The 26,079-nt window shown below is 46.6% G+C and overlaps 4 protein-coding genes across 7 annotated transcripts; 2 read left to right on the forward strand and 2 right to left on the reverse strand.

Moving 5' to 3' along the window:
- Positions 1-1,807: 1,807 nt before the first annotated feature.
- Positions 1,808-11,228, reverse strand: LOC113035829 (protein MB21D2). The gene is made up of 3 exons (XM_026191588.1): positions 11,166-11,228; positions 9,927-10,311; positions 1,808-6,482 (listed from the first exon to the last, which is right to left on the reverse strand). Exons 2-3 carry the CDS (start codon positions 10,165-10,167, stop codon positions 5,218-5,220), a joined length of 1,506 nt encoding a protein of 501 aa, XP_026047373.1. The 5' UTR covers positions 10,168-10,311; positions 11,166-11,228; the 3' UTR covers positions 1,808-5,217.
- Positions 11,229-11,276: 48 nt separating this feature from the next.
- parlb (presenilin associated, rhomboid-like b) lies at positions 11,277-15,526 on the forward strand. The gene is made up of 10 exons (XM_026191589.1): positions 11,277-11,426; positions 12,436-12,652; positions 12,723-12,863; positions 12,944-12,992; positions 13,066-13,161; positions 13,246-13,395; positions 13,479-13,549; positions 13,748-13,849; positions 14,037-14,134; positions 14,741-15,526. The coding sequence occupies exons 1-10, from the start codon at positions 11,350-11,352 to the stop codon at positions 14,877-14,879; spliced, it is 1,140 nt and encodes a 379-aa protein (XP_026047374.1). The 5' UTR covers positions 11,277-11,349; the 3' UTR covers positions 14,880-15,526.
- A 790-nt stretch (positions 15,527-16,316) lies between these two features.
- Positions 16,317-20,362, forward strand: LOC113035831 (claudin-1-like). 2 transcript variants are annotated; one of them, XM_026191591.1, is made up of 6 exons: positions 16,317-16,677; positions 17,724-17,973; positions 18,389-18,553; positions 19,001-19,082; positions 19,205-19,318; positions 19,714-20,362. In XM_026191591.1, exons 2-6 carry the CDS (start codon positions 17,757-17,759, stop codon positions 19,805-19,807), a joined length of 672 nt encoding a protein of 223 aa, XP_026047376.1. In that variant the 5' UTR covers positions 16,317-16,677; positions 17,724-17,756; the 3' UTR covers positions 19,808-20,362. The 2 variants fall into 2 exon arrangements, with proteins under 2 accessions (XP_026047376.1, XP_026047375.1); XM_026191590.1 differs by having other exon boundaries at positions 16,319-16,677; positions 17,715-17,973.
- On the reverse strand, positions 20,357-25,420 carry chp2 (calcineurin-like EF-hand protein 2). 3 transcript variants are annotated; one of them, XM_026191593.1, is made up of 7 exons: positions 25,241-25,420; positions 23,384-23,456; positions 22,117-22,197; positions 21,841-21,961; positions 21,702-21,752; positions 20,953-21,075; positions 20,357-20,685 (listed from the first exon to the last, which is right to left on the reverse strand). In XM_026191593.1, the coding sequence occupies exons 1-7, from the start codon at positions 25,305-25,307 to the stop codon at positions 20,632-20,634; spliced, it is 570 nt and encodes a 189-aa protein (XP_026047378.1). In that variant the 5' UTR covers positions 25,308-25,420; the 3' UTR covers positions 20,357-20,631. The 3 variants fall into 3 exon arrangements, with proteins under 3 accessions (XP_026047378.1, XP_026047377.1, XP_026047379.1); XM_026191592.1 differs by having other exon boundaries at positions 21,702-21,763; positions 21,841-21,965; positions 25,241-25,416; XM_026191594.1 differs by lacking the exon at positions 21,702-21,752.
- Positions 25,421-26,079: the final 659 nt, after the last annotated feature.

Raw genomic sequence — 26,079 nt, forward strand, 5'->3', positions numbered from 1 at the left:
TCCAGAAATTATCACCTTTATATAGAAGAATTAAAGAGCATGATTATACTAAATCCCCATTTCTACGCTCAACATTTTAAACTTTGGTCAGCAGGAAGGTTTTTTTATCCATACATGGGAAAAAATTGGGCACACGATAGCAGATGTTCATGTTGTGACCTGACAGTACTGGAAACCGATCACACACACATGCTGTGTGTAATAAATGTGACATAATGTGCAGACCTGAGGCTTCTTTCTGAAGGTCTTACTCAGGGATGTTCCCCAGGGTTCGATTCAACCTGTTCCTGAGCCCAATTCTGCAGTACGACGCGAGATCATGAACCTGCTCTCGTCCCACAGTGTTGGTGTTTAAATAAATAGAGCAAAGTCGATTAGGGTGGAGTACGTCAAGGCTCTATTATGGGCCCGTTATTTACAGATGTACTCCTCTCAGAGTATCATACGGCCTATTTGATCTATTTATTAATAGATCAAAAACTATATCATTAATATCTGTTGACAGGATTAAATTATGGACTTTCAGATATTCAATAAGATGTCAGATTCTTACTCAGTTCTATGCAGATGATGATCTGTCCTCTACGTAACTTTAGTTATTTGAATGCAGCAAAGCTTTTAGTGTTTTCAATTTACTCTGAGGCTACGTCCACACGTACACAGGTATTTTTGAAAACGGAGATTTTCCGTTTTCGTTTTAAAAAATAATCCCGTCCACACATAAAGGCAGAAATGAAGGAAAACGCTGCTATGAACATGCCAAAGCAGCAGGTGGCGATATATTCCTAACCGTGCAGAAATGTTGGCCAATCAGAAGTCTAGAAGCCTCGGTGGGAAAAAGTAAACAAAGCTGGGGCATAGAAGCAGAACCGAGTTGTATGTGTGGAGGGACAGTAACTGTGTGTATATGTAAGCATTTAAACACTGCAGAGAGTAGAATTAACAGTAACAGTATTGTAGAAATTCATTTCACCGAAACAATAACGTGGCGCACAGTGTGACGTCAAAAAAGGCGCACACCTTTGACGCTGCGTTTTCTCCGTTTTTCTCGTCCACGCGTAAGCGCAAAAACTGAGTTTTCGAAAATCTCCACCCTGGCCGGAGTTTTTAGAAATCTCCATTTTCAGTGACCGAAAACGGCGTTTACGTGTGGACGAAAGGTGCAAACGCATAGAAAAATCTTTCAAAAATACCCGGGTACGTGTGGACGTAGCCTAAGAATTAGTTCTGGGCTCTCATATCTGAGAACTACGCAGATGATAAAGACATTTCCTTCCTCTTCTATGGTCCAACAAACTTTACTAATAAATAAACAGCTCCCTGTTTAACTTAAATGTCAACCACAAATCCAATAGCAGGTTTGATGTTTGATCCTGAGGCCTCCCGTCTTTATTCTGGTCTCTAACTGTAGTATAATTAAGATAAATAAATCTGTGCAATGCAAATTTTGTAAAACAAATCACATGAGCTAATGAGTCAACTGAAGTGGCACAATCCAGGGTTCAATCGTGAGGCCTTGTTGACCAAATCTTGAATTTTCTTGTTGTTCCCTAAAACTGCAGACAGTCGTAATCTGAGTGGCGCCGCCCCAGATTCACTTCTGGAGTGTTTTTCTTCTCAGCCACTCTTCAACAGAATTGATCGCTGTGCAGATGACAGCCTGATTTACTCTGTGGAGGCAAGACTTTCCAAGGTTTGATGCTCATATTCTGCAGTTTAATTTACTTTTCTGATGACACCGAGATGTCAGTTACACTTATTAAGAACTGAAGTTGATGCAGAACTTCATTAACTGTTTTTCCTTTCATGAAATGTAAACTAAGGTTTCATTTTATTGAGAACTTTAGATGTAAATTTGAGAAAGACTCACTGAGGACGTAGAGAGAAATTCAGCTTAAAAGACTTTATAGTGAAATCCAGCGAAGAGCCTTCACAGATGGGGAGGAGCTGCCATCTGAAGGGATACACCCACCCACGTCTACGTTGCATAAAGAAATCCATCGTCATAACAAAGCAGAGCAGCGAGGTACAGAAAAATAAAAACTCACAGTCAAAAGGTTCTCAACAAATAGAGAAAGCAGTAAGGTCAAAAGTCACGGAGCTCAGAAGAACACACTGATTACATTTCCACCGAGCAGGAGAGCGTGGTGCGGCACTTTGATGGTGTGAAAAACCTCTGAGTGGGAGTGTCAGTGCGGGTCTGTGGGGTCGGCAGAGCAGTGTACCGTTCAGCTTTAACTTACTTCAGTGTCTTAATGCTACATGACGTATATGTGCGTTTGTATAAGTGTGTACTTGTTCTGTGTTCACTAATTGCACTTGAGGATGAGGATATGGAGATCGCATTGTCTGCAGACGTCTGCAGATTCTTTTTCTGGTTTTTTGCATTTTCCTGGAAATGTTTCAGACTTTGACAAAAAAACAGAACAAACCTGGGACGACTCACCTTCGGCACAACCAGCTGCGGCTCAAACACGCCGGCGCGCAGTCGCATCCTGAAGGCGGCAGATGTCGCCGATGCTCGTTTACGTCAGGAGATCAAAAATATCTGCTTTAGTGTTTTTAAGCTGTAGTGAGCTGCTCGCATTAGTGCTGACTGCAGTCGCGCTTCAGCTGTCCAATCAGAGCTGAGCACAGGCTCTGACTCTGTAATCAATATTTAGGTTTCACCGAGGCTGAAGCTGAGATGAAGCACATTTTTCTTTCCCTTGTATATAAACACGACACCACAGTGTCTGATGGTCATGTGGCTAAATCTGTGATGATTTGTGCCCCTCAAAAAAACCCTTGTAGAGGTGGTGGTAATGACATCACAGCACCATCTCATTAGACACATCCCGCAGCCAAGCTGCCTGAGCTCCAAACTGAGGCTCGCCACATAATCGGTGGTTTCTGGAGCCAAACAGCGTTCGCTTACTGCACAGTAACTGTGCCAGAAACCAGCCTGGAGCTCCATCACACCAAACCTCCACCTACAGTTGGAGTGTAAAAAGTCCCAATCGGGATTTGGTCCCAATGTTTTGTGAGCGACCTGAAAGGCCGACGATCACGTGGCGAGCTGGCGGCGCTGAAGGGGAGTCGAACCCTCGACATCCAAACACTAAGAAGCAGCTGCGGAGTAAACATCGGTCAGGTTAGAAATAATAAACTAAGTTACAGTGAAGCTTATTAAATAGTGATCAAAACAAACAAGATGGAGAAAGAGGAAGTGGCGAGCGAGGCCGGTGATATCGAGCCGGAAGTGACACGTTACTGACTGCGGTCGCCGTGCAGCAGATTAACCTGAGCAGTAAACAGAAACGCTGCTGTGAGCTTCAAGTCCCAAACTGTTACGCCTCGCTCACACGCACAGGCCCAAAACCCACCACGCCCCCATCAGGACCACGAGCTACGCCATCCGTCTGGATCTGGACCCTGGAATGTCTGGAAGGATTCTGGACTACGCTCAAGCTCATCAAAACAAACTGAAATGAGGAAAACTGGGAAAACATTGCAAACTACACGGGATCCAGGGCGTCTGTCAGAACGTGAGCCTGCGAGCGCGAACGAGATGCAACACCAACCGGCAGCTCAGCCGACTCCATCAGGGGAAGCTGCGTCTTTGGACCAATCACAATCACTGCAGCTCTGCCGGTTAATGAGAACATCTACAGCGTGCACTGCGACCACGCGTCGGTAAAGTGTCACCATCAACTGATATGATATACCGTCATTCGACAGTGAGGAGGACACGGCGTCCGCCATCGAGAGGAAACACGGCGGTGTTTGTTTTTTTTACATTCTGTGCAAAATCAGACGAAAAGTAGTCGACAAACCATCGTCAGTCTGTTCCTCCTTCTGCCCACACATGTCAGAGTTCAGTCACTTTGTTCCTTTTTACAGTTAGTTTCTAAGACGTTAGTACCATCATCGTCGTCCCGCGGTGGGACTAAGACATTCCTCAGAGGGACAAAATCCACCTTCGTCCGAGCTCTGCTGCTTTTGCTCCTCGATGTGAGACTTCAGGCTGTCCGCAGCTCCTGAAAGCGTCCGCCGTCCGATCAGCGAGCTCTGAAATGCTCGACGCCGAGCTGCTGCGAAAACTTGCTGTTTGGTTTGGAAAACGAGTCATTAGATATTTTGAGTAACTTGCTCATAATTATGAAAACCTCGTACTCGTGTCATCACGAGGAACGAGCGCGTGGAGGTGAAGAGCAGCTGACGCTCGCTTCAGTTTTTCTGCACTGGTCAGCATTTAGACCGACCTTCATGACTCCTGCAGTTCTCTGCTGGACAAATGCAGTCCTGCCTCATCAATGATCCATGCACGGATCCAAATATGAATGTGATGATCTCTGAGCCTCAGTAATCACCTGAGGCGTGTAACTTGGAGCTTCATCGTGCTGGAAAACAAACAGATTGTCACCGAATTCTTCCTAAATCGTTGGGAGAAATTCGTCTTTGAGGAGTTTTAGTTTGTCTGGTCTTTAAGGAGCAGGTGGAACAGCTGAAGTCCACAAACTGAAAAGCTCAGGATCAGATCTCCATCGATCAGAATTCGGCTGGTGTCCAACATGAGAACTGCAGAAGGCCTGAAGAGCACGGGTGAACAGTGGAAATGCTGAGTCTTTGCAGAAATAGGATTTATTTATTTATGCTTTGATTGTTCTTCACTATATCACAGAAAAGTAAAAATGAAATAAAAACTGAGGCTTTGGCCACGCCAGCACTGAAATTCCCACATTCGTATCAAAGCAGCTGATTTTAGCCCGGCTCCTCGCTTTCACATCGTTTCTGCCGTCAGAGCTTCAGCGCCAAATTTAAACGACAGCGAGTCTGGCGTGAGACACACGTCACGATTTCAGGAGTTGGTGGACTCGTCTCATTTCCAGGATCCCTGATAATTATATTGAACTACAAACTACGAACACTGGAGCAGCAGAGCCGGCCGAAGGTGGACTTCCATCTCTTCCTTCATTTGTAAAACAACCTGCTGCTGTGCAGCTGTGTGTAAAAGGCATTCAGCAGGTAAAAACCACAGGGCACACAGTGAAAGAGGAGGAGGTGGGGACGGGAATAGAAAAATAAAAAATAAAAAAATTGTGGCAGACACGACAAGACGATCACCTCACTTCACTCTGTGGCAGAGAAACATAAAAAAATTAAAAAAACAAAGTTTCAGAGGAGGTGGGGACAAGGCGAGGAGGAGAAAGGCTGAGAGGGAGGAGGAAGTCAGTCTCAGAAGAACTTGTCATCGATGCGGAAGTGCGGCCGCGTGACGTCGTCCGGGTTGATGAAGACTGAGATGGATTTGCCCGGATTCTCCGTGACGAGCTGCTGAAGCTTCTTGGCCAGCCGGTCGTCGGGCTGGTTCTCTCCGCCGGCGTCGGACTGCGGCGATGGCAGGTTGTTGGTGCTGCCCCGCCACTGCAGTTCCACCGTCAGCCTGTTGGCGGCCTTGGCGTGCTCGATGGTGGTGCGCAGGTGCTCGGCTGGGTCGGAGCGCACGGAGGAGAGTTTGCGGGCGTGCAGCATGGCCGTCTCGTCCGACAGGTGCTCCAGCATGTTGCACTGAGGGATGAAATAGTTGGGGCACATCTTGTTGACGAGGCAGTGCTGCAGGTCGTCGATCAGGCCCAGGAGGAAGTGGGCGGAGAAGTCGTCTTGCGCCAGGTAGTTGGCGGGGAGGCGGTCGCAGGCCCACAGCATGATGCTGCGGAGGTGGTAGGGGCTGATGGCTTTGGGGCGGGACAAGAGCTTGATGATGATGGCTTTGCAGGCCTGGTACGCCTGCATCAGGCTGGACGAGATGCACTTCTTCAGCTGCACCTCGCTGCGGGCGAACGACAGGCGCCACTCGTTCTCCTTGCGGCCTTTGTGGGAGCAGGCGGGGACGAGGTAGAAGCCGCTGATCACCTCCTCCTCGGTGATCTTCCCATCCCAGAAGTGATTCTCCATCAGCCAGCTCTGGGCGACAGCCGGCCACCCTTTAAACGACACCACGGGGACAATGTCGTAGAGCATCCGGCTGCTCCCGACGCCCAGGATGACGGAGATGATTGTGCCGTTCCGCTCCACCTTCTCCACCCTTGGCATTCCTCTCTGCGGCTTCTTCTGCACCTCCAGCAGCACCAAGGAGATGGACTGGTAGAACCAGTCAGCCACCAGTGTTGGGGAGAAGAAGTAGTTGGTGGTGCCGTTGATGTGGTCGACGATGGTGCAGCAGTCCTTCCACTTGTTGATGGTTCCTTCGTCGAAGAGGCGGAGGCTGAGCCAGGAGTGGCCCAGCGCCGAGTGTCTCATGTCCAGGGTCACCGGCTGGTTGCGGTCGTGGAGTTTGAGCGCAGGGACCAGCAGGGTGAAGTCCATGTCGTAGTCTGTGCCGCGGGCGTAGACGCTCAGCTCGTCAAGGTCCATGTCCACCACGCCCTCCCGAACGCCTCCTGACAGGAGGAGGTACTCGTTGGCCACGGGGAGCTTCTGGTCCAACTTCTGGACCATTCCTGAAACAGAGGACGACAAAAAGGATCAGATAAAGATTATGTGTAAAAACGAGCACCACGCACACAAGTGTAACCGGGGGTCAGGATTTAGGCCTCGAGATACTCGTCTTACAGCCAGCTGAGCGGGTTCAGTATCTGACCAGGATGGCTGTGGCTGACCTCAGGAATGTGGACCTGGGAGGAGACCCCGAGGAACCCCCAGGATGCACTGCAGAGATCCAATCTCTTGACTGATTGGCGGAATGACGCAACGTTCCTCCAGATGAGCTGCAGGTCGTGGCCGAGGAGGGCAGGTCCGGGCACGTCTGCTTACAAGATAGACTGACGTCAGAAGCACCTCATTCGTATCTGGATAAAGTTCGACTAACATCGATTTAAAAGCTTCCCCCTGCTGTAATTAAATTCTTTAACGTTGACCGGCGGCTCTGCCGATTTGTCCAGTCTGGTTTTTGCTTTCACAGACGAGGCTGATGTTAAGGTGAGCTTTTAACGAAGTCTGCTTCGTTTGTGTCCAGCTCAGTCTGGATCGGGTCCAGTTTGGCCCTCCTGTTTTCCAGTTCCTTTCATGTCAGGTCTATTTTTGAAGCTCGCTGTGTTTGGAAGCGGACCGCGTGAGCCCCGACGGGTCACTGCGTTCAGCCCCATCGGTCGGGCCGGGCCGGCCTGGACGAGTTTTCCGCTCTGCTGAGTTTAAAGAAGAGGCGCACACACTTCCTGGCTGTCGACTGCATTCCTGCGCTGCGGTTGTTTGGACGCACGCAGTCCGTCTCTCAGAAACAGTTTCAAATAAATCAGATGAACTCAGCTCGGGGGCTGCTCGTTACCTCGGTACAGAGACGATCCTGCAAATACACACTGTCTTTGAATGAACGTCTCACACTCACTTTATAATTCCTGACTGATTTTCCTTTTTTATTGATTGGATTGATTAAATCTGGAGCATAAAACCGCCTCATCGCTTTTCTTTTGGTCTGTCTGTGAGCTGCAAACAGTGAGCGAGCTGTGAAGACAGGATGGAGCGCCGCTTCCTGTTGGGACATTTTGGAACGCTTGTTATTTCTGTGAGGAGGCGCCGTGTGCGAGCTGGCAGACTGTCAGTACATCTGAGAAAATGAACACTAATGTGAGTGTGCGGCTCTGTCAGATGGACATTTCTGCAGTTTCTGTGTGTGATTCTGTCTTTGTCGTGTGTGTGTGTGTGTGTGTGTGTGTGTGTGTGTGTGAGAGAGTCTTTTTACATCCAGATCTTGGAGGCGCTCCAGCGTCATTATCAAACTCGCATTCCTGCACTCCATCCTCCGCACTTCCTCTCAGGTTCAGTTATGATGAGCTGAGTCCTCTCAGCAGATTTGTGGCCTTTTATTTTGAAAGGTTAGGGCCCCACCGCCTTCAAAATTTTAATTATAACCTTGTAATTCCTGATTTATGTCAGATATTAAAGCTGTGTGAGGTTCGTTTTTTCTCCTAAGTGAAATGTGAAGACATATTTACCATTTATATCTTGGCATATCTTCAAAATGCTAAACACAACAAATGTGCTGTAGAGCAATTCAAATAAATTCAAAGGTCAACGTAATAAACTAAAATGTTATTTCTGATCAAACGCTTCAAATGTTACAGAGAAACAAAGTCAAACATTAGATCATCATTTAATAAAAAGAAGTAAATGTTAATACAAACAGAGTATACAGAAATATCTAATGAAAATAATTTTCTTTATTTTCAAACTCTGTCAACTGTTTGTAAACAAACTCTTGAATAAATAAACAAAAACAAACACTGTGCGGAGCGATTCATTGGATTTTAATCTGGATTTTCGTGCCCGTGTTCTAACGAACATCATCGAGCGATACAGAAAGTGCACGCTCCACCATCAGAATCAAGAGCTCCTTAAATGAGCACTGAGCACGCACCTGCATGAGCCAATCACAGCTCCTCCCTGCACCTGACCGCAGTGACCTCATACAGGCCATCGAGACAATATTCAGCACGGCAGAAGCTGAAGAGCTCCTCTAAGAGAGTCAGATTTAGCACGAGTGATGTGAACTAAACACGCATTCACAAGGAGTGTTGTGCGTCTGCACCACAAAGCAACACAACTAAATTATTCAGCCACCTGCAAACACACAGCAAACTGCAGGATAATCAAAGCACGAAGGCCAGAAAAATGAGACGGAGGACGCTGACGCAAATCATCTGACATCAGCTCAGCGCGGCGCGCCAGCTTGTACACATGCACTGAAATCACCAACCAATCAAAGAGAGTGCTCAACACAAAGGTCAACAGATGCGTCGTCCCCTCACACAGTTAATTTTTCCAAATCCTGCACCAATATTGGGAATAAAATAAAATAATTTCCACACATGTGCACACAACAAATCAGTTTCCTGGTTGTGCCGCAGAAATCCTACATGCTAAAATCCAAGAATTTCCCCTAGCAGGACCGGAGCTCCGCCTTCGTGGATGAGCTGTTACTACAGTAACCTCACAGCAGCCATGTTATTGGTCACGTGACACATTGAAAATGTTCCAAAAGGCTCCAACAGCACAAACACGGTCCAGAGGTCCAGTTCAGGTGAAGCTGAGCAGTCAGCTAGCAGCTACAGCCACCTGTGTCATCATCCACCCATCAGTCAAAGAGGCCACGCCCCTAATCATATAAACTTTAAGCCTTATTACAGTTTAACCAGGTGAACCCTAAAAACTTTCTTCTACTGTACAGGTGTTACGAAGGAGGACATTATCCACAGAGACAAACAGTTTGTGTATCAGGCTGCAATCATGTTTATTTCTGCTGTACAGTTTTAACATGGGAGTATATGGGGGACTGACTCACTGCTGCCTCTGCTGGACGTCAGAGGAACTGGAATCTTTTCATTTGCCCCACGGGGTGATGTTTGGGGAAAAAACGGATGATTTATTTCTCGCTGTAAAAGAAATTCGGACAACTAATTTGGCAGAATTTAATCTGACAATTTTAAATATATTTGAGCACATTTGTTCCTCACTGATGCGCTATGTGCGGAAAAAACACCTGCTGGTCGGAGTCCTCACAGCTGGAAGTTTAATATTAGTGAAGATTTGTTTGTTTTTAATATATTTGAAGGTGTGGATGAGGCTGGGATTGTAGTGGGCTTCACCTTGCACTGAGGGTGGTGTTAGTGTCGTCTGTGTTTAGTATTTCCGTATTTGCGCAGCACCTGGAGAAGCTCAGCTACACTTTTATGTTCGTTTTAAACCAAGAAACGAGAAGAAGAGAGGCTAAGAGGATGCATGCGATCCCTAATGCGGTCCAGGTGGAGCAGATGTGCATCACCTGAGCCTCTGCACATCTGGATCACCCCTGCAGCTCCGCGCTCACACCAGCTGAAATAATCAGGTGGAGTCCGAGGATGTTTACCGCAGCCTGGTGTGTGCGTGTGTGTGTGCGTGCGTGTCCTCACCCAGCATGGAGAAGATGAAGTCCTTGGCCGTGTGGATCTCCAGAGCCCGCTGGTCGTCGTACTCCCGCTGGTCGTGCTTGCTGAACTCCTGGATGAGCCGGTTCAGATCCTCCATGCGGGCCGCCGACCTGAAGTCCAGCTCGGGCCCGCCGCCGTGCGGCAGCCTCCCGGCGGCCATGGTGGGGCTGTTCCCGAGGCTGCCCGACGAGCCAGCCCGGCCGGAGAGAGCAGGGGCCGCCATGGTTCCTCCGCGGTCACACGCTGGTTCTGCACTGCCCACGCTGCAGCTGCTCCTCTGTCGCGGACCGAACCGAACCGAGCCAAGGCGAGCCACTCCACAGTGAACACAAGCACCGGAAACCTGCCCCGCTTCCGCCACTCAGCGCTTTCAAAATAAATGCCCCCTAATTAAATTGTATTATCTTATCTTATCTTATCTTATCTTATCTTATCTTATCTTATCTTATATTATATTATATTATATTATATTATATTATTATCAGCGTTCACCATCTGCTTCCATCTCACCCACCCACCTATCCCAGCACCCTCCTCTGTCACACCAACCCCATGTCTTCCACTGTATTCATGGATCACCTCAGAGGTTTTTCTGTTTTCCTTCTGGCAGCTCCACCTTCAACATCCATCTCCAAACCATGCATCACAGCAGGTCTCACTATCATCTTTTGAACCTTCTCTTTCACTCTTGGTGCTATTTTTCTGTCGTAAGTATCGGTCATATCAGACACTTGTCTCCTTTCACTCCACCCCGCCTGCAACCTCTACTTCTACCACCTCTCCTGTGCACTGACCCTTCCTTTGGGTGGTTGACTCCCGGGTATCTATCTTCCATACTTCTCTTCACCTTTCCACCTTTCTCCTGCTCATTGCTTCTATTTACTTTCATTCTTCTTCTCTTCTACAGTCTCATCCACCTATACCATACTCTCATCACATACTTTCTGTAGATCCACAAAGACCACAAAGATCCACAGTTCATCACCTTCTGACCTTCTCTATACTTCTCCATCAACACTCTTAAAGTACACTGCTCCTCAGTGATCGCCATTTCTCTTCTTCTCAACCACTCTTTCTCATATCTTCATCTTCATACCTTGTTCTTAAAAATTAGTACCAGAACACTTTTGTATTATTCCTCTGACACTCATTTGCATTTTTTGTGTTTCACTCTGAAAATAAATATCAAATTTCGTTGTATTGACTTTGGCAGCGTTTTACCTTGAAGGTCACAGGCGGATGTTGTGCTTCGTGTTGAGGATTTTGTTTTGTTGATTCAATTGTGTGCAGTATCCGCCTCTGTCCTGCGGGCGTCGCTGACGGTGCCGGAGCTCCTTGGTGACCCGGAAATGAACAACTGCTAGGCGGCCCTTCGGCCGACCTGTCGGGGTCACCGGGATCCAATATGGCGTGGAGGAGCTGCTCCGTCCTGCTCAGACTGACCGGAGATGAAGGCTTACGGAGCTCCGTGAGGGGTGGCAGGTCAGTCCCCACAGGCGGGGGCGAGCAGCCCGTCCCGGGTTACAAACAGACAGATTCTTGCTGTCGGAGTTAGCTCCGTTAGCTTCAAGGACAGTTTAGAATCAACGGGCTGTTAGCAGGTTAACGTTAGCCGCTGCTAACAAGCGGGGAGCTGCCTGGGTGTGTTTGTGTGTTTATCTAATTATCCGGTGATGTAAAGCTGTTTGTCCTATTTAAACACCCCAGTGTGCCTCCTTACATACATGCCCATTACATGCAGTTCTTCCGAAGCTCTTTCAGGTCCTCCCTCCGGCTCAGTGCAGAGGGACGCTGCTTCCGTCGGTGCCCTAAAACCCAGGGGTTAATCTCCTGTGGCCAGCTGACCTGTGCTGCTTTAGGTGGCTTTATTTATAATCCACAAGCAGTCCACTCGGACCCTTCCAATGACCAAAAGTTACTAAATGGATTCAGTGACATAAAACCAGACGTTTGTGGTAAAAATGTTTTTGGGATTGTTGCTCAGTCTGAGGCCGGCTGGTAAAAGGAGACAGCAGCTAATCCTTAGATAATTAAAAGGTTGGCAGGATGTTTATACTCTGACACACTGGTGCATTTACAGTCATGATAAAAAGAAAGTGCACCCACTCTCAGCGGGAAGGTTTTATCTAATCACGGGAAGATGAATTGAGTCGGGTCCTTGGCAGAAGTCTGTACTGCGAAGCAGGAGTTCACCATGGTAACTTGTGCTGTGAACACAACCTGCTCACCACCTACTGACCAATCAAATCTCCAGAAATTACCATCGCCTTTCCTGTGTGTGTGGAGCGTCAGTAATAAATGTAGATTCTTCGATACAACTTTGTTCCTTTGGTTATTTATTAATGATTTTTTCATTTAATTATTTTTGCCTTTTGACAGGAAACAACATTTTTTGTTGTGCTTCCTGTCTGTGGTTGTGGCAGGAGGATGCTGGCGCTTCATTAAAGAGAACTTTTTTTCTCACAGTTGTGATTCCTCGTCTGTCCACCAGGTGGCCTCAAAGCTTCCAGCAGAGATGCGGCTTCAGGAAAGCTGCAAGGAAACCCGAGTCCAAGAAGGTGGAAGAGGAGTTAGGCCCCGCCCACAGCGAATCCTCTGAAGCCGCGGCACAGCGCCGGACCCCCGCTCCTCACTGGGACCATCAAGCTCCACCCAGTCCCCCACGCGCCTTCGGCCGGCTCGTCAGGCCGCTCGTCTTTACCATCGGGGTAGGTGATGTTGTTTCGGTGGCGATGACGCCGCTGATGATGTCACGGACAGGTGTTGACTCCATGTCAGTTTACAGGCTGCTCCTTCGGCTCGGCGGCCATCTGGCAGTACGAGTCCCTCAAGTCTCGAGTGCAGAGCTACTTTGACGAGCTGCGAGCCGATTGGCTGGAGAAGGTGCGACCTCAGAAACGAGGAGACATCCGCAAAGAGGTGAGGGTTCGACGTCATCACCTGTAACCAGGCTCCACCCACACTTTGATCTGAGTCTTAATTGGCTGTCTGTGTTTTAGATCAACCAATGGTGGAACAGCCTGAGCGAGGGCCAGAGGACGGTAACAGGTGAGTCAGTGCTTACGAGCAAAGCGCTGAACTTTCACATGGGGGTTGCTGGATTGAATTTCTTTTTTCCCAGGGATCATTGCTGCTAACGCCATCGTGTTCTGCTGCTGGAGAGTGCCGTCTCTGCAGCGCTTCATGATCAGATACTTCACCGCCAATCCGGCCTCCAGTGAGTCTCGCCACCGCCGCCACGATTCGTTCAGGGTCTCCGATTGAGCCTCTGTAACTGTGGCTGTTTGTTGTTGCCCCGCAGGGACTCTGTGCTCTCCCATGATTCTCTCCGCCTTCAGTCACTTCTCGTTCTTCCACATGGCGGCCAACATGTACGTCCTCTGGAGCTTCTCCACCAGCGCCGTCTCCATGCTGGGCCGAGAGCAGTTCATGGCCGTGTACCTGTCGGCAGGTGCTTTTCACTGTGGTGTAATCTCTGAGATTATCTGTGTTTGTTTATGAGTGTGACGTTGATTTTATTTCTTCCGTTTTCAGGTGTTATTTCTACGTTTGTCAGTTATGTGTGCAAGATGGCCACGGGGAGGTTCGGCCCATCTCTCGGAGCGGTGAGTGACTGCTTCACAGGTCAAACTGTACCTCGCTCAGAGTCACGTCTGTTTTATGGTTTTATTTTAGAGGACGTGTAGATTTTAGGAGGTCAGTGCGAACACACTGATGTGATTCTTTTGAGCGATTTTCTTTGGTGGACGTCTGTAAATGTTCTCAATAAATAAACAGCCTGAAGTTCCTGTTTCTGTTTTCAGTCTGGCGCCATCATGACCGTCCTCGCTGCTGTTTGTACCAAAATACCTGAAGCCAAACTGGCCATCATCTTCCTCCCCATGTTCACCTTCACCGCTGGCAACGTAAGACCCCGCCCACCCCTCTCCTCGCCCAGTCTACCTGGACAGAGATCTCTTTTTCATCTTCTGCATCAGCCCACCTGCAGCTGCTGCACATCTGCAAGCTGCTTTGAAACCCACCTGAGCTTCAGCTCCTGCTGCTGGCTTTGACCTGACTGAACTCGCGCTCTGTTTCCGTGTCTGTCTGCAGGCTCTCAAGGCCATCGTTGCCATGGATACCGCAGGCCTGGTGCTTGGATGGAGGTTTTTCGACCATGCTGCTCATTTAGGAGGAGCCATGTTTGGAATGTAAGTTAGCAAGTTAGTCGATTTTTTTATTTATAAAGGTTCATTTTTAATTTTCTTTGTTAATTCACAGAGAAGTTTTTTTTTTTTTTACCTTCTTACAGTAATTTTCTATATTAGATGGTGGGAAAAAAAACAGCTTTTCTGTCACTTAATTGTTGAACTTAATTACTTAATCACGTTGGTTTAGTGTGAGTGGCCGTGGGCGACGTCTGTATCCATAGGAACAGCTGTAAAATGTGGAAATACAGTTAAAAGTACAAAATTGATGGCTTCCTTGACATTTTCCAGAGCCAGACTGCAGTCTTTTCCGGGCCGATTCTGGTCCCTGGGACTTATGTTTGACCTCTCTGGATCAGATGGTTAATAGGTAGAAGCGGAAGTGTGAAGGCAAAGCTGTCGATTTCCTGTTTGTGTTCCTGAGTGAAGAAAAGAGCGAGACTGTAGACACGAGCTGTAGAAAGGGAGCCCGCCGAGGAGGTGCAGCGGGACCAGGGCCTCCTCGCTGACGTGTTTTGGACGTTGAGATATTTGGAAAACTGATTTATTCTGTTTTGTGACGACGTTGCAGTGACGTGTTTTTAATCAGACTTGTTCTTCTCTCCTCAGCTGGTACGTTCTGTTCGGCCACGAGTTGATCTGGAAGAACCGAGAACCTTTCGTCAAACTTTGGCACGACTTCAGAACTCGAAGGGGACCGGGAGGAGGAGAAGGCGGCGGCGGAGGGGACCGAGGAGGCGCCATTTAGGACGCTGAAACGCAGAGAATGAAGGAAATAAAATGCTAACGTAACATGTAAAGATGTATAAAATGTACAGAGAGAATCACGGAGCCCGGGCACAGGCCGGAGTCGAAGTAAAGACTCGTACTTGTATTTATAAAACATGAACGATTCCATTGTTGTCTCCTCGCCTGCTTTTGTTTACAGTTTGATCAGAGACAAAGACAAACGCGGCACAGAGGTTTACAGCAACGACCTGTCGGCTGATCGTGTGACAAACAGCCCAGACAGAACCAGTCAGAGGGACTTTTTGCCTCAAAAATCTGTAAAAGACTTAAAAAGACAGCTGAGGGATTCTTAAAGAGCTCCACCTACCTCAGGTGAAACTTCAAACCCCATCAGGACGCCGTGTCTGAAACTAGAGTCTGGCTGCTGCTGCAGAACGAACCGGACGACTGAACAAACACCGTGTTTGCCAAACAGGCTGAAGTCCACCAACAGATCAGACTGATGGTGTCAGAGCGCGATCTGAAGGGTCGTCACGGAGAGCGTCATACGCCTGCTGCGATTGGCTCACAGCTTTAATAAAGCCCTGTGATGCTCGTGGGTTTAACTTTCTTAAAATAGACTCGATGATATTTGTGTTGTGGAAAAATAAACTGATCAAAACCTGATTTTCTGAGATTTATTCAAAGTTTAAAACAAAGGGACCAAAAACAATGCAGCACCAACATCAACAAGTAAACAAAATACTAACAGCTCCTTTATAGCCGTTGTCTTGATGCAGTCTTTGTTCAGCTGTAGGGACCTGTTCCCACAGTCGTGTAGCAGTGGTCTGATAATGACGGCAGAGCTTCACACTCATTCTTTGTTACAAACCAACAGCACGCAGAGAGGAGAGCAGCTGAAGCGCAGCACACCAGAGCTTGTGACACATTATTTTGGTTTTTGAAATCGATGAACGAGACAGATATGAACACTGAACACCTCAAACTAAAGAAAAGGCCGACCCTCGCTCAGAGACTCGCACTTTTTTAATGTCTCTTTAATAAAATGCACTCATTCAAACCTTTTACCTGATTCACAACTGAGATCAGACATGAGTGTGCACATCTGTGAGACCTCGGTGATGCTGAATGATCTGTGAGGGATTTAGAGCAGCACAGAGGTTCTTATTTCATACAAACAACATATTCCCACATCCAGAGAATCGGAGTATTAAACTCCACATCTGTCAGCAGCTGAAAACATCTGGAGCTTTTCAAACCAAACACTTGACGAAGGAGGTGCGAGGTGTGCGAACCCTCTGGTTCCTGAGGGAACATTTGCCGTTAAAATCACCGCAGCTTGTTTGCAGTCGTCTTACTAAAGCAAGGACGGACTTCCCAGATAAAAGATCACCTGTTGTTGGTCCTCTTGTATGTCAAAGCCTTACAGAGAGAAGAGCTGCTGCAGCAGGATAGGAAACCTGCTGTTTTCAGTTTATCAAAAAGGCTCTGAAGGACTTTTAAACCACAGGTTTCCTTCTTTTGGTATATTTTGTCCCACTCCTGCATAGAAGCAGGGTTTTATCTTTGACGGCTGAAACCAGCTCATCACAAACGGTGGGAGGTGAAACTGGGATTCCTGAATGTCGATACTGATGTGTGTTTAGAGACGGTTTGGCCTTTCCCAGAGTTCATCGACCCTGAACAGCAGCAGACCTCAGAAGATCAGACCCGCTTCAAACCGCCGCGCTTCACATCGCAGACACAACCTGAGCGACGCCTGCAGAGACACAAACCCTGGAGAAGGCCTTTCTGCAACCTCCAAACCTGTGCCGACGGTAAGAACCGATCCATCAGACTCCAGCCGTCAAACCTTTAGCTGCACTTTAGCCTTTAACAACTGGCTCAGGTGACGTGTGCGTTTCGACAGGTCTGTACGGGTGAAACTGAGCTCCACGTCTCCTCTGCGGCAGATAGTTCCTATTTTCAAATGAAACACGATAGTGGGGATGCACACTCTGCTGGGACGGATACGTCCTCTTTGTTCATCTCCCTGAAATTCATTTCTTTAGCTCAAATGGCCTCTACAGTCACCACATCCCAATCCAGCAGAGCACCTTTGGGGCGTGGGAAATGGGAGATTCACATCGTGGATGTAAAATCCCAGAGGAATGTTTCCAGCACCTCGTTGAATCTGAGACACGAAGAGCGAGAACAGTTCTGAAGGAAAAATATGTCCGACCTGTACTAGCAGGGTGTACATAATAAAGTGGCCAGCGAGTGTAAATCACACAGTGTCCCAACAGTGATACTTTTACTATAATCACTGATGAAATCCTGTTACACGTGTTTGGAGTCACACCGAGACGGGAAATCGTAGTTGACTTTGAGTCGACCGCCTGCATTTGAGTTTGTGTTTTACAAACTGGCTCGGATCTTCCCACAGTGAGCTCGTGCACCACGTCCATCAGCGGTGATTTACTCTCTGTGCTGCAGGCAGCTCAGAGTAAACTCTGTAAACACAGAAGTCAAAGCTGCTCTTTGGACTTTGGTCCACGTCACTGATCCGAGTGCTGTTTTCCTGTGTTATGTTCTGTTAACGAAAATAGAAAAAATACACATATATCTTTAGTATCAGCTCCGAATATTATCTGAGTTCTTGAAGAAGTAAAAAATAATATTAAACACAACATTTAATACTACGTTGATTGGTGAGCTTAATTTCAGCTTAATTTCAGCTTAATTTCAGCTTAATTTCAGTCACTGATACTTCATGGAGGTGTCAGATGTCACACGGCCCGAGAGCAGAGCCCTGAGGAACTCCACAAACTCCACAGCTCGTGCCTCCTCCTTCTTCAAAATCATCTGTTTCCAGGTGTTCCAGGTGTTCCAGGTGTGTGCGGAGACGCTGAGCAGAATGGCGGTGGGCCTGCAGATTGTGGGTCTGTTTCTGGGTGTGGTGTCCTGGTGTCTGCAGTCCAGCTGTACCTCCAACCAGGTGTGGAAGATGAGGAGTCAGTCGGAGTCGGTTACCACCAGCCAGTGGCAGTTCGAGGGCCTGTGGATGAGCTGTGCTGCCACCTCGTTGGGGTCCATCCAGTGCAGCAAGTTCAAGACGGTGCTGGGACTGTCGGGTGAGAACGGCTGCTTCGTAATCATCAGCAGCTATTATGGAGTTATGATGATGGCTCAGTCGGAGCACAGGAAAAGGTCCACAGCAAGGACAATTATTTTTCATTCATTGATGAGAGCATTAGTTTTGGAAAAAAACTCATCTCTGTTTCTGCCTGAGAGCTGAGACAGAAATAAGAGAGGTCATATATCTTATTTATTGCGAGTTCTTATCTTTTGCTGCCCAAACAAAGTAACAGCTTGTTCATGAACTTTAATGAGTCCCATGAGGACAATGTTGCTTAATGTTGTGGGAACTAGATGATGGCTTGTTCCCACAAGATAAACTGGGTTTATAAAAAGGGAAAAGACATCTGCAAAAACTGTAAAGCTGTGCGACGAGGAAGATGTTCATTTACCTGTAATGATGCTTTGCAGCTCACCTGCAGACCTGCAGGGCTCTGATGATCCTGTCCCTGCTCTGCGGTCTGACCTCCATCATCGTCTCCGTGCTGGGACTCAAATGCACCAAACTCGGCAGAACGCCCGAGCAGGTCAAAGCCAAGATCGTCCTGAGCGGAGGGATCCTCTTCATCCTGTCGGGTACGAGGCTTCGGGACTGGAGCAGAAACAAACCCCAAACCTGTAAAAAAGCAGCGTTTTCGTTTTGTTTCTCCTTCCTGCAGTTCAACCTGCACAAACTGGAAGCTGCAATTTCACTTGTTTCAAATTATGGCTGTCGTACAGGAAATGTCGACGTAGACAGAACATGTAAATGACGACATACAGTCTGTGTTTGTGCTATGATCAGAACTTCACGGGGAGTGTTTCTTTGTGGAAGAAGAAATGGTGATATTTAGAGAACAGATATCGCTGCATGTGCACATCAGTATTCAGGATGGAATCATCTTTATTCCTCATTTAACTGAAAACAAACATCTAAAAAATATTCAGATTAAAACGAGGCTTTTGCAAAGTTCTGGGATCTGTGGAGACACCGGAGCTCGAGCAGCTGGAAACTGAATCCTGAGCTTCTGTGTTTTTCTTCAGGTCTCTTCACTCTGATCGCCGTGTCCTGGTACGCTGCCAGAGTCATCAACGACTTCTACGACCCGCTCTACGGAGGAGTCCGGTGAGCAGCAGTGTGTGTGTGTGTGTGTGTGTGTGTGTGTGTGTGTGTGTGTGTGTGTGTGTGTGTGTGTGTGTGTGTGTGTGTGTGTTCCTGCTGCTGAATCTTTAGAGTTTGTGCTGCAGGTTCGAGCTGGGTACTGGTCTGTATCTGGGATGGGCAGCCGCTGGTCTGGCCATACTGGGAGGATCTATGCTTTGCTGCTCCAGTAAGACTACTCCCTCCAGCCCACCTGCTCGGTAAACATACACACCCATCGTGGTCTCCTTATTTAATGCTCAGTAATGACTTCTAAGTTTGTATCAGGCTGTAAAGATGCTCATTTCTAAAGTAAAGTCCCTGCTGAAGCCTCTGGTGGACGTTAGAGGAACTGCAGGATTCATTGTACAGATGTTATCATAAAGAAGAACGAAAAAGAAAGAAAATGAAACGCTGCAAAGAGTGTTGAGTAACTGACGGTTTTGCATATTAGTGAAGCTTTTGTGCAGGTGAGAGCACTTCAGGTAACAGACGAGCTGACGACCACAAATCTGATTATATAAAGTATGTATATAGTTTAAAAAGTTGGTGAGCGAATCTGTTTCATGTACATCGCTGTTGCTCCGCCCTCTAACCTTCATCTGCTCCCCTGCAGGCAGTTTTCTTACTACTCCACCACCGGCCAAGGTCGGAGCATCTACAGAGCAGCTCCGGCCTCAGACGCCAGCGGCTCCAAGGCTTACGTCTGAACCGACCGACCTCCACCGTCCTTTGTTAGGCTCGTGCTGTTTTCTGAAACATGGAATCGCCTCAGAATCACACTGCAAATAAAAGGTCTCCTGAAGCTGTGTGGCCAAGCAGTACCAAGTGTGTCCAAGAGAGGGCGCCACAGGGAATCGCTCTCAGAACTTCACAACAGATCAATTTATTTATTAGGTTTTGCTGTTTCAATTGAAAACACTTTGTGGTTCATTTACATTTGACTTTTATTAATCACATTTACCTGTATGTTTGAATTAATTTCACATTATTAATTTTCTATAGTTAACTTCAGTTTACCTTTTTTAGGATATTAAAGAGAGGAAAGGCTATCATCTAACTAATCATGCTGACAGATCTGTGTGCAGTTTCCAAATGTGACGTTGCAGAGAAAGAAACACGTGTGGTGAAATGAAACTGAGAGAATAAAGATGTTTATTAATGCACACAAAGCTAGAAACCTACTGACAAATTCAGCCTTTAGATTCATGACATCACTGATGAACAGACATTAATTAAACGTTAAATAAAACGATCCATTAAAAGGTTTGAATAAAACTTTATTATTTCCCTTTTTAAGACTGTTAACATGTCGCAGGTGTGTTCAGGTGCGTGACTGCACTGTGCTGCTTGTGTGCGTGCTGGCTCACGGGAACGCTGATGAACACTACAAATCCAGCTGCAGCCCAGCGTGCACAGCAGTAACATCAGTCTATCCACCAGATCTCCAGTTTGGTTTGAGAGCTGATCTCAACCTGCAGATGTTTCCTGCTGGGATCTTTGTGCTGATGTCAATTCTTAGCAGGTTGTGTCTTTATTTCAGGAAGCTGACGCTCATCTTGGTATCAATGTCCATTTTCTCCAGTGACTGAAAAACAAATGAACACAACAATAATTTTTTAAATAAATTTGATTTGAAGAAAGTCCCTCCTCCTCCTCCTCCTCCTCCTCCTCCTCCTTCTTCTTCTTCTTCTTCTGTTTCTCAGACAGAAATAAATGCTGGTCCTAAATCATGTGTGAGCTTTGAGAGGTGTTTGAACCACCACACACAGTATATTTTATACATTTATTATTGTATTTGTGTGAGAGCCCAGATTTTTGATCAGATGCAGCATGAAGCAGGTAAGAGTCTCACCTTTTTGAACTCGTCAAAGGAGATGGCATCATCTTTGTCGAGGTCGGCCTCCTGAATGGCTCGCTCAGCTATGCTCTGCAGCTGCTCCTCGGTCACCTGCAGCCCCAGCATCGCCCGCAGAACCTGAAGGACACAGGACACAAGTATTAAAAATGTACCAATGATGCTGATCGAAATCCTCTCCGAGACCCGTTTTTCTGCAGAACTAAAGAACATGCGAGTGGTGGACCCTTCTATGCAGATGACACACGATTATTTTTCTGATTCTAGAAAACTAAAACTAGCTTAACGCCACAGAGGATTTCTTTGAGGGCAAGCTGGGCCAAGCAACTGTTTTCCTCTAGTGCAAGTCCACAGCAGCTCCATCTGCTGTGGGAAACACTTCGGAAATAAGGGATCAGCCAAAGTACTTGCTACTTCTTCTTTTCTAAAATAATAATCACCCCAGTGGGCTAGCTTTATACTGTAGGAGGGGCTCGGTAATGTTTTCTTTCAGCTAAATAAAAATTCTTCTCTCACTTCCCTCCATTCTGCAGCCATGCAAAAACCCCTGATCTTAGCCAAATGTGAGTATGAGCTCCTGCGTCCTGGTTGCAGGTGTGTAATTTGTGCAAACAATGAAGACCTGACTGACAGCCCCACACACCAAAGACAGACTGCACAGGAGAGTCTCTGTGCATGGGAAGGAACTATGAACTTGTCAGCGATGAGGAGAAGAAATGAAAACTCTCAAATAAGTGGACACAGACCTGAAGAAGCTCCTCTCTGGAAATCTTCCCATCTCGGTCCAGATCGTACAGCTGAAAGGCAACTGAGCAGCTTCTACATTATTTTCTTTATTGTACGCAAAGATAAAATAAAAGACAGAACAAAGTGACCTGGACTCACATTTGAGCTTCCTGGTCCTGCTGCTGGGGAGCTCTTGCTGTGTTCCTTCTTTGTTTCGGTTTCTGTCAGTTGGACGGAAATGAGCCAGAATCCGGACAAAGGAGGAAAAGTCCACGGTATCCTGTCTGGAGAGAAATACTTCCTGTTTACCCTTCACAGTGTCACCTGACCAGTGCCTGAGTCTAGACCTCTGCAACTCAAATGAGTTGATGTGACAGTCCTTGCTCTGTCAGTGCAGAAACAAGTGATTCCTGTGATAACAGCAGGCTGTCGTACCCCGAGGAGAAAAAGGCTTCTATGATTCTGCCTCCGATGGGGTTCATGGCCAAACCTCCGAGCGCTTCAAAGTCGTCAGGGCTGCGATACAGAAGGAGACAGACAGTCAGAGGCTCTGGGACACTGACGTCCCTCAGAGTCTCACAGGCTTTGTTTTAAATCTTTAGATTTTTATAAAGAAACACGACCTGTTTGTTTTTCTGCAAAGGTTTCACTTTCAGCCTGCATGATGTTTAAGAGCGGTCATTTTAAAGCAGGGTTATTATAGTTAACTCAAACTTAACTAAAGATCAAAACTAGATGTGAAAAAACATTTTAAACTAGACGTAAACAAACTTCCTGAAAGGATTTCATGAACTTAGAAACTAAACTTCTGATAGAGAAGAAGTTTTAGACTTTGATTAAATGTTATCACTGTTTGTGTGATGAGACTTTGACGGACGCTGAATGTCCTCAGGACTGTGAGTCGCTGCTTTCCAAAGGTTGTATAGTTTTATATTTTCTGGACCGATTTTCCTCAATCATGCCTCTCATGTATGCCCTCATTACATTATTACTTAAAAAGACTAAAACTAACATTAATAACACTAAAAACTAAAAGTAAACATTTTGAAACAATGAAATCTAAACTGAAAGGAAAAAAACTGCTCTGGAAAAACCTGAAGCTAAACAAAAAGCCAAAATGAAATGAAAGTATAGCTCTCTGTCTTCATCTCAAATGGGTTGGTGTTCGGGCTTTGGAGCCAGCAGACATTAAAGAGTTACCTGACACAGTCACAACAGTGACTCTGAATTCATCCTGTTGACACTTTGTGTGGCCGCTGATGTTTGGACACATCAGGGAAAGAGATCCTGAAGATGAAGCTGTTGAACTGGTTTGGATCAGAGTCTAGTCCTCCAGCTTCCTGTTTCTCAGAGTGACCTGATGAAGTTTATGTCTGGTCTTTGACCAGGTCACACAGCGTTTCGGCAGGTTGTCTAGAAACATCTTTGGGAACTTTGCAAAGTTGTTTTGTTTTGTGTTGTTTCGAGTTAAGTGTTTGAAGTATCTTGAATGACTGTTTCTTCATGTTTTCCCGTGACTGTGAGATTGGGGGGAGCGCTGCTGCAGCAGTGTTACATATTTCTGACGCAGACGGATAAAACTAAATAAACTAATCTTCAGGCTTATTTCATTCTGGGATGTTTTTTGGGGAAACAAACAAACCCTATAAAAACATTATTGTTATTAAGCTGGATGATGATTGTGAGCAGTGCGTCCACACACCTGAGGTATCCTCTGTTGTCTCTGTCCAGACTCTCAAACCTGTCGTGCAGACGGAGGAGATGAGCAGACGAGACTGAAACAGACACGATTTGTTCTTTACTCAGAGTAAACTTTAACAGCTCAGTCAGTCTTTGCAAATACTTGCTGAGGGAAGAAGTATGACTGTCTTCAACAGTAACTTGTATGTCGATACCTCAAATACACCAGAGGTTTGTTTGCAGTATCCAGGGTGTGCATATATTAAATATATTATGTAATCGCTCAAATGGGTCGAACAGGTTTGAGCAGAAATCCTGTGACATCAAAATTAAAGGAGAAGAAATTCAAATAAAGGAAACCAAAAAGAAAAGATCAAAAACGAATAGCTTATGGTCCCAAAGTAAAAGAAATAATAATTATATGTAATTATATTTCTTATTACGAAAAACTAATGTTTCATCTGGGCTTAATCAGCCATCGAGCACAGTCGTGTTTATCTGCCCACAGTGTCCTTATCAGCGAGGACAGTTCAGGGTGTTGCCACGGAAACGCACACAAACAGCCGACGATGAGCTCACACACGGGAAACAGCAACAACTCACACCGTCGCCGTTACAGTCTCACATGAAAGCTGAAAGTGATGTTGAGTCCCCCCCCACACACACACACACACACATTTCCTATTGACAATAACTGTTTTGGGGTTTTCCCAATAAAGAGATCAAGACCCCACGATGGGAGAAATACGAGTACACGCACACACCCAGCATTGACCTTAAGCCAAACTCTGACATTTAATGACTGATTTTGTGGTTCAAACAAACAGACTGTGTAGAGACATTTAAGTGTGTAATATATGTATGAGGTGTATGGCACACATGCTCACACATTTAACATTACAGTAAATATTGGTCTGAATTCAGCACTTTGGAGAGAGCTTAAACTGGGCAGGTGAATCGTAACCCCGCTGAGCTTTTAATGAAGCTGCAGATTTTACCATCAGCACCTTTAGAGCCTCTGAAACGATTGTCTTCTTAAATTTACGGTTAAAAGAAGAAAAATGTTCACATCCTGAAGTTCAGCTCGTTGTTAGGGGTACACCTCGCTGGTACTTCAGCGTGATGTTCAAGTTTGAGATGATTTGAATTTATGACATGGTGCATTATCCTGCTCAGAAGATGGTACACAAAGGCATGGACGAGGACAGCGACAGGACTCAGGTACGTGGGCGTCAGCTGGCACATCTGGAAAGGCTCCATAAGCGCTGAAAGGTGTAAAGTGTTGTCAGAGCAACATCTGCTCCATGCAGATGTTTCTCAGGAAGGCCTTTGTGTTTGAGCCGGATGAACTGCAGACTGCTTCTATAACAGCCTCACGGCTTCAGAGGAGCAGAGGAGCCTGCAGTCCAGACCTCTGACCAGCTGACAACATCTGGAGCATCATGAAAGCAGCAGGAGGACGAAGCAGAGCCAGGACTGCTGAGCAGCTGGAATCCTCCATCAGACTGGTGTTAGAGAGCAAACATGGACCTGTCCTACTTTTACATCATGTTCACAAGGAGCTCATATTTTTATCACCATGGTTCATGTTCACAGTTTCAACATTTGTTATGTTTTTATGTTCAGTTATGAATAAAATCTGAGTCTATAAGATTCTGTGCTTGTAATTACAGGCTGATCACAGCTGGAAACCTGCCTCGGTCAGCTGTGTTTAATGTCTCCCAGCTGCCTGTCGATGTGTGCTTGTACATACATGTTGTAAAAACCTGAGATATTAAAGACTTTTAACTGCTGTAAACTTTATCCCAGGCTCGTCTGTTCTCTCCTCTCTAGTTTTCCTCAAACTTGCTTCAGATGCTTCAAAGCAGGAAACACTCACATCCGGTTTGGCGCATGAGCTCCTGGGCGTTGGGGATTTTGTTCCTGCTGGAGCTGCTGGAGCCCATCCTGCTGCCGGTGTCGCTGCGTAAACCCAGACTTTCAGTTGCTGCAGTTCAAGCCCGATGAATTTATCTCTGCGCTCTGACCGAGGTGTACGCTCGCGCCCACTGCTGACATACAGACCAGCCAATCACCGCTCGCCAAGAACCACACTCTGATCAGTGGGAGGTCCATAAACACATCCACCGTACGTCTGTGCTCTGAGAGATAACTGCTGCAGGAGATAAAGAGCAAATTCAGTTTGAACGATTGAGGATTATTTCAAAGATATGTGACGGCTTGACCCACACCTCCCCTCCCACATCCGCACAGACCCCCCTGAACTCTGTTTGAGTAAGCCGTTTACAAGTATTTCCTGAAGTGGGGTTGCACACAAAGCACTGATATGTACAGCAAGAAGAAACAGTTATCTCGTAGGCTTTTGTTGGCCTGTCACAAAAACATAATCTGGGAAACCACCTCCAGACAAAGACTTCTGTCCTAACCAGGACCCTGAAGACAATGAGTACAAATGGTGACGAGTAACAGCTGCTGCTCAGATGTGCTCAGAGAGGCATTTTTGTGTCATGAAATCAAATAGAAGCAAGTCTGTAAAGTGTGACGGAGAGAAAGACTGTGAGGCTGAGTCTGCAGGAAGGAGTCGGTCCGGCCCTACACTCCGATCCAAACTAACTGTGACAGCTGCTTCAGAGCTTTGAGGGAAACGGCTGCTCTGATCTTCAAACCGAATAAACACGTCGGTCCATTAATGAACACTAGATGGAGCAGTTTCCACAT

Source organism: Astatotilapia calliptera, chromosome 14 (genome assembly GCF_900246225.1).
Source record: "Astatotilapia calliptera chromosome 14, fAstCal1.2, whole genome shotgun sequence".
NCBI classification, from domain to species: domain Eukaryota; kingdom Metazoa; phylum Chordata; class Actinopteri; order Cichliformes; family Cichlidae; genus Astatotilapia; species Astatotilapia calliptera.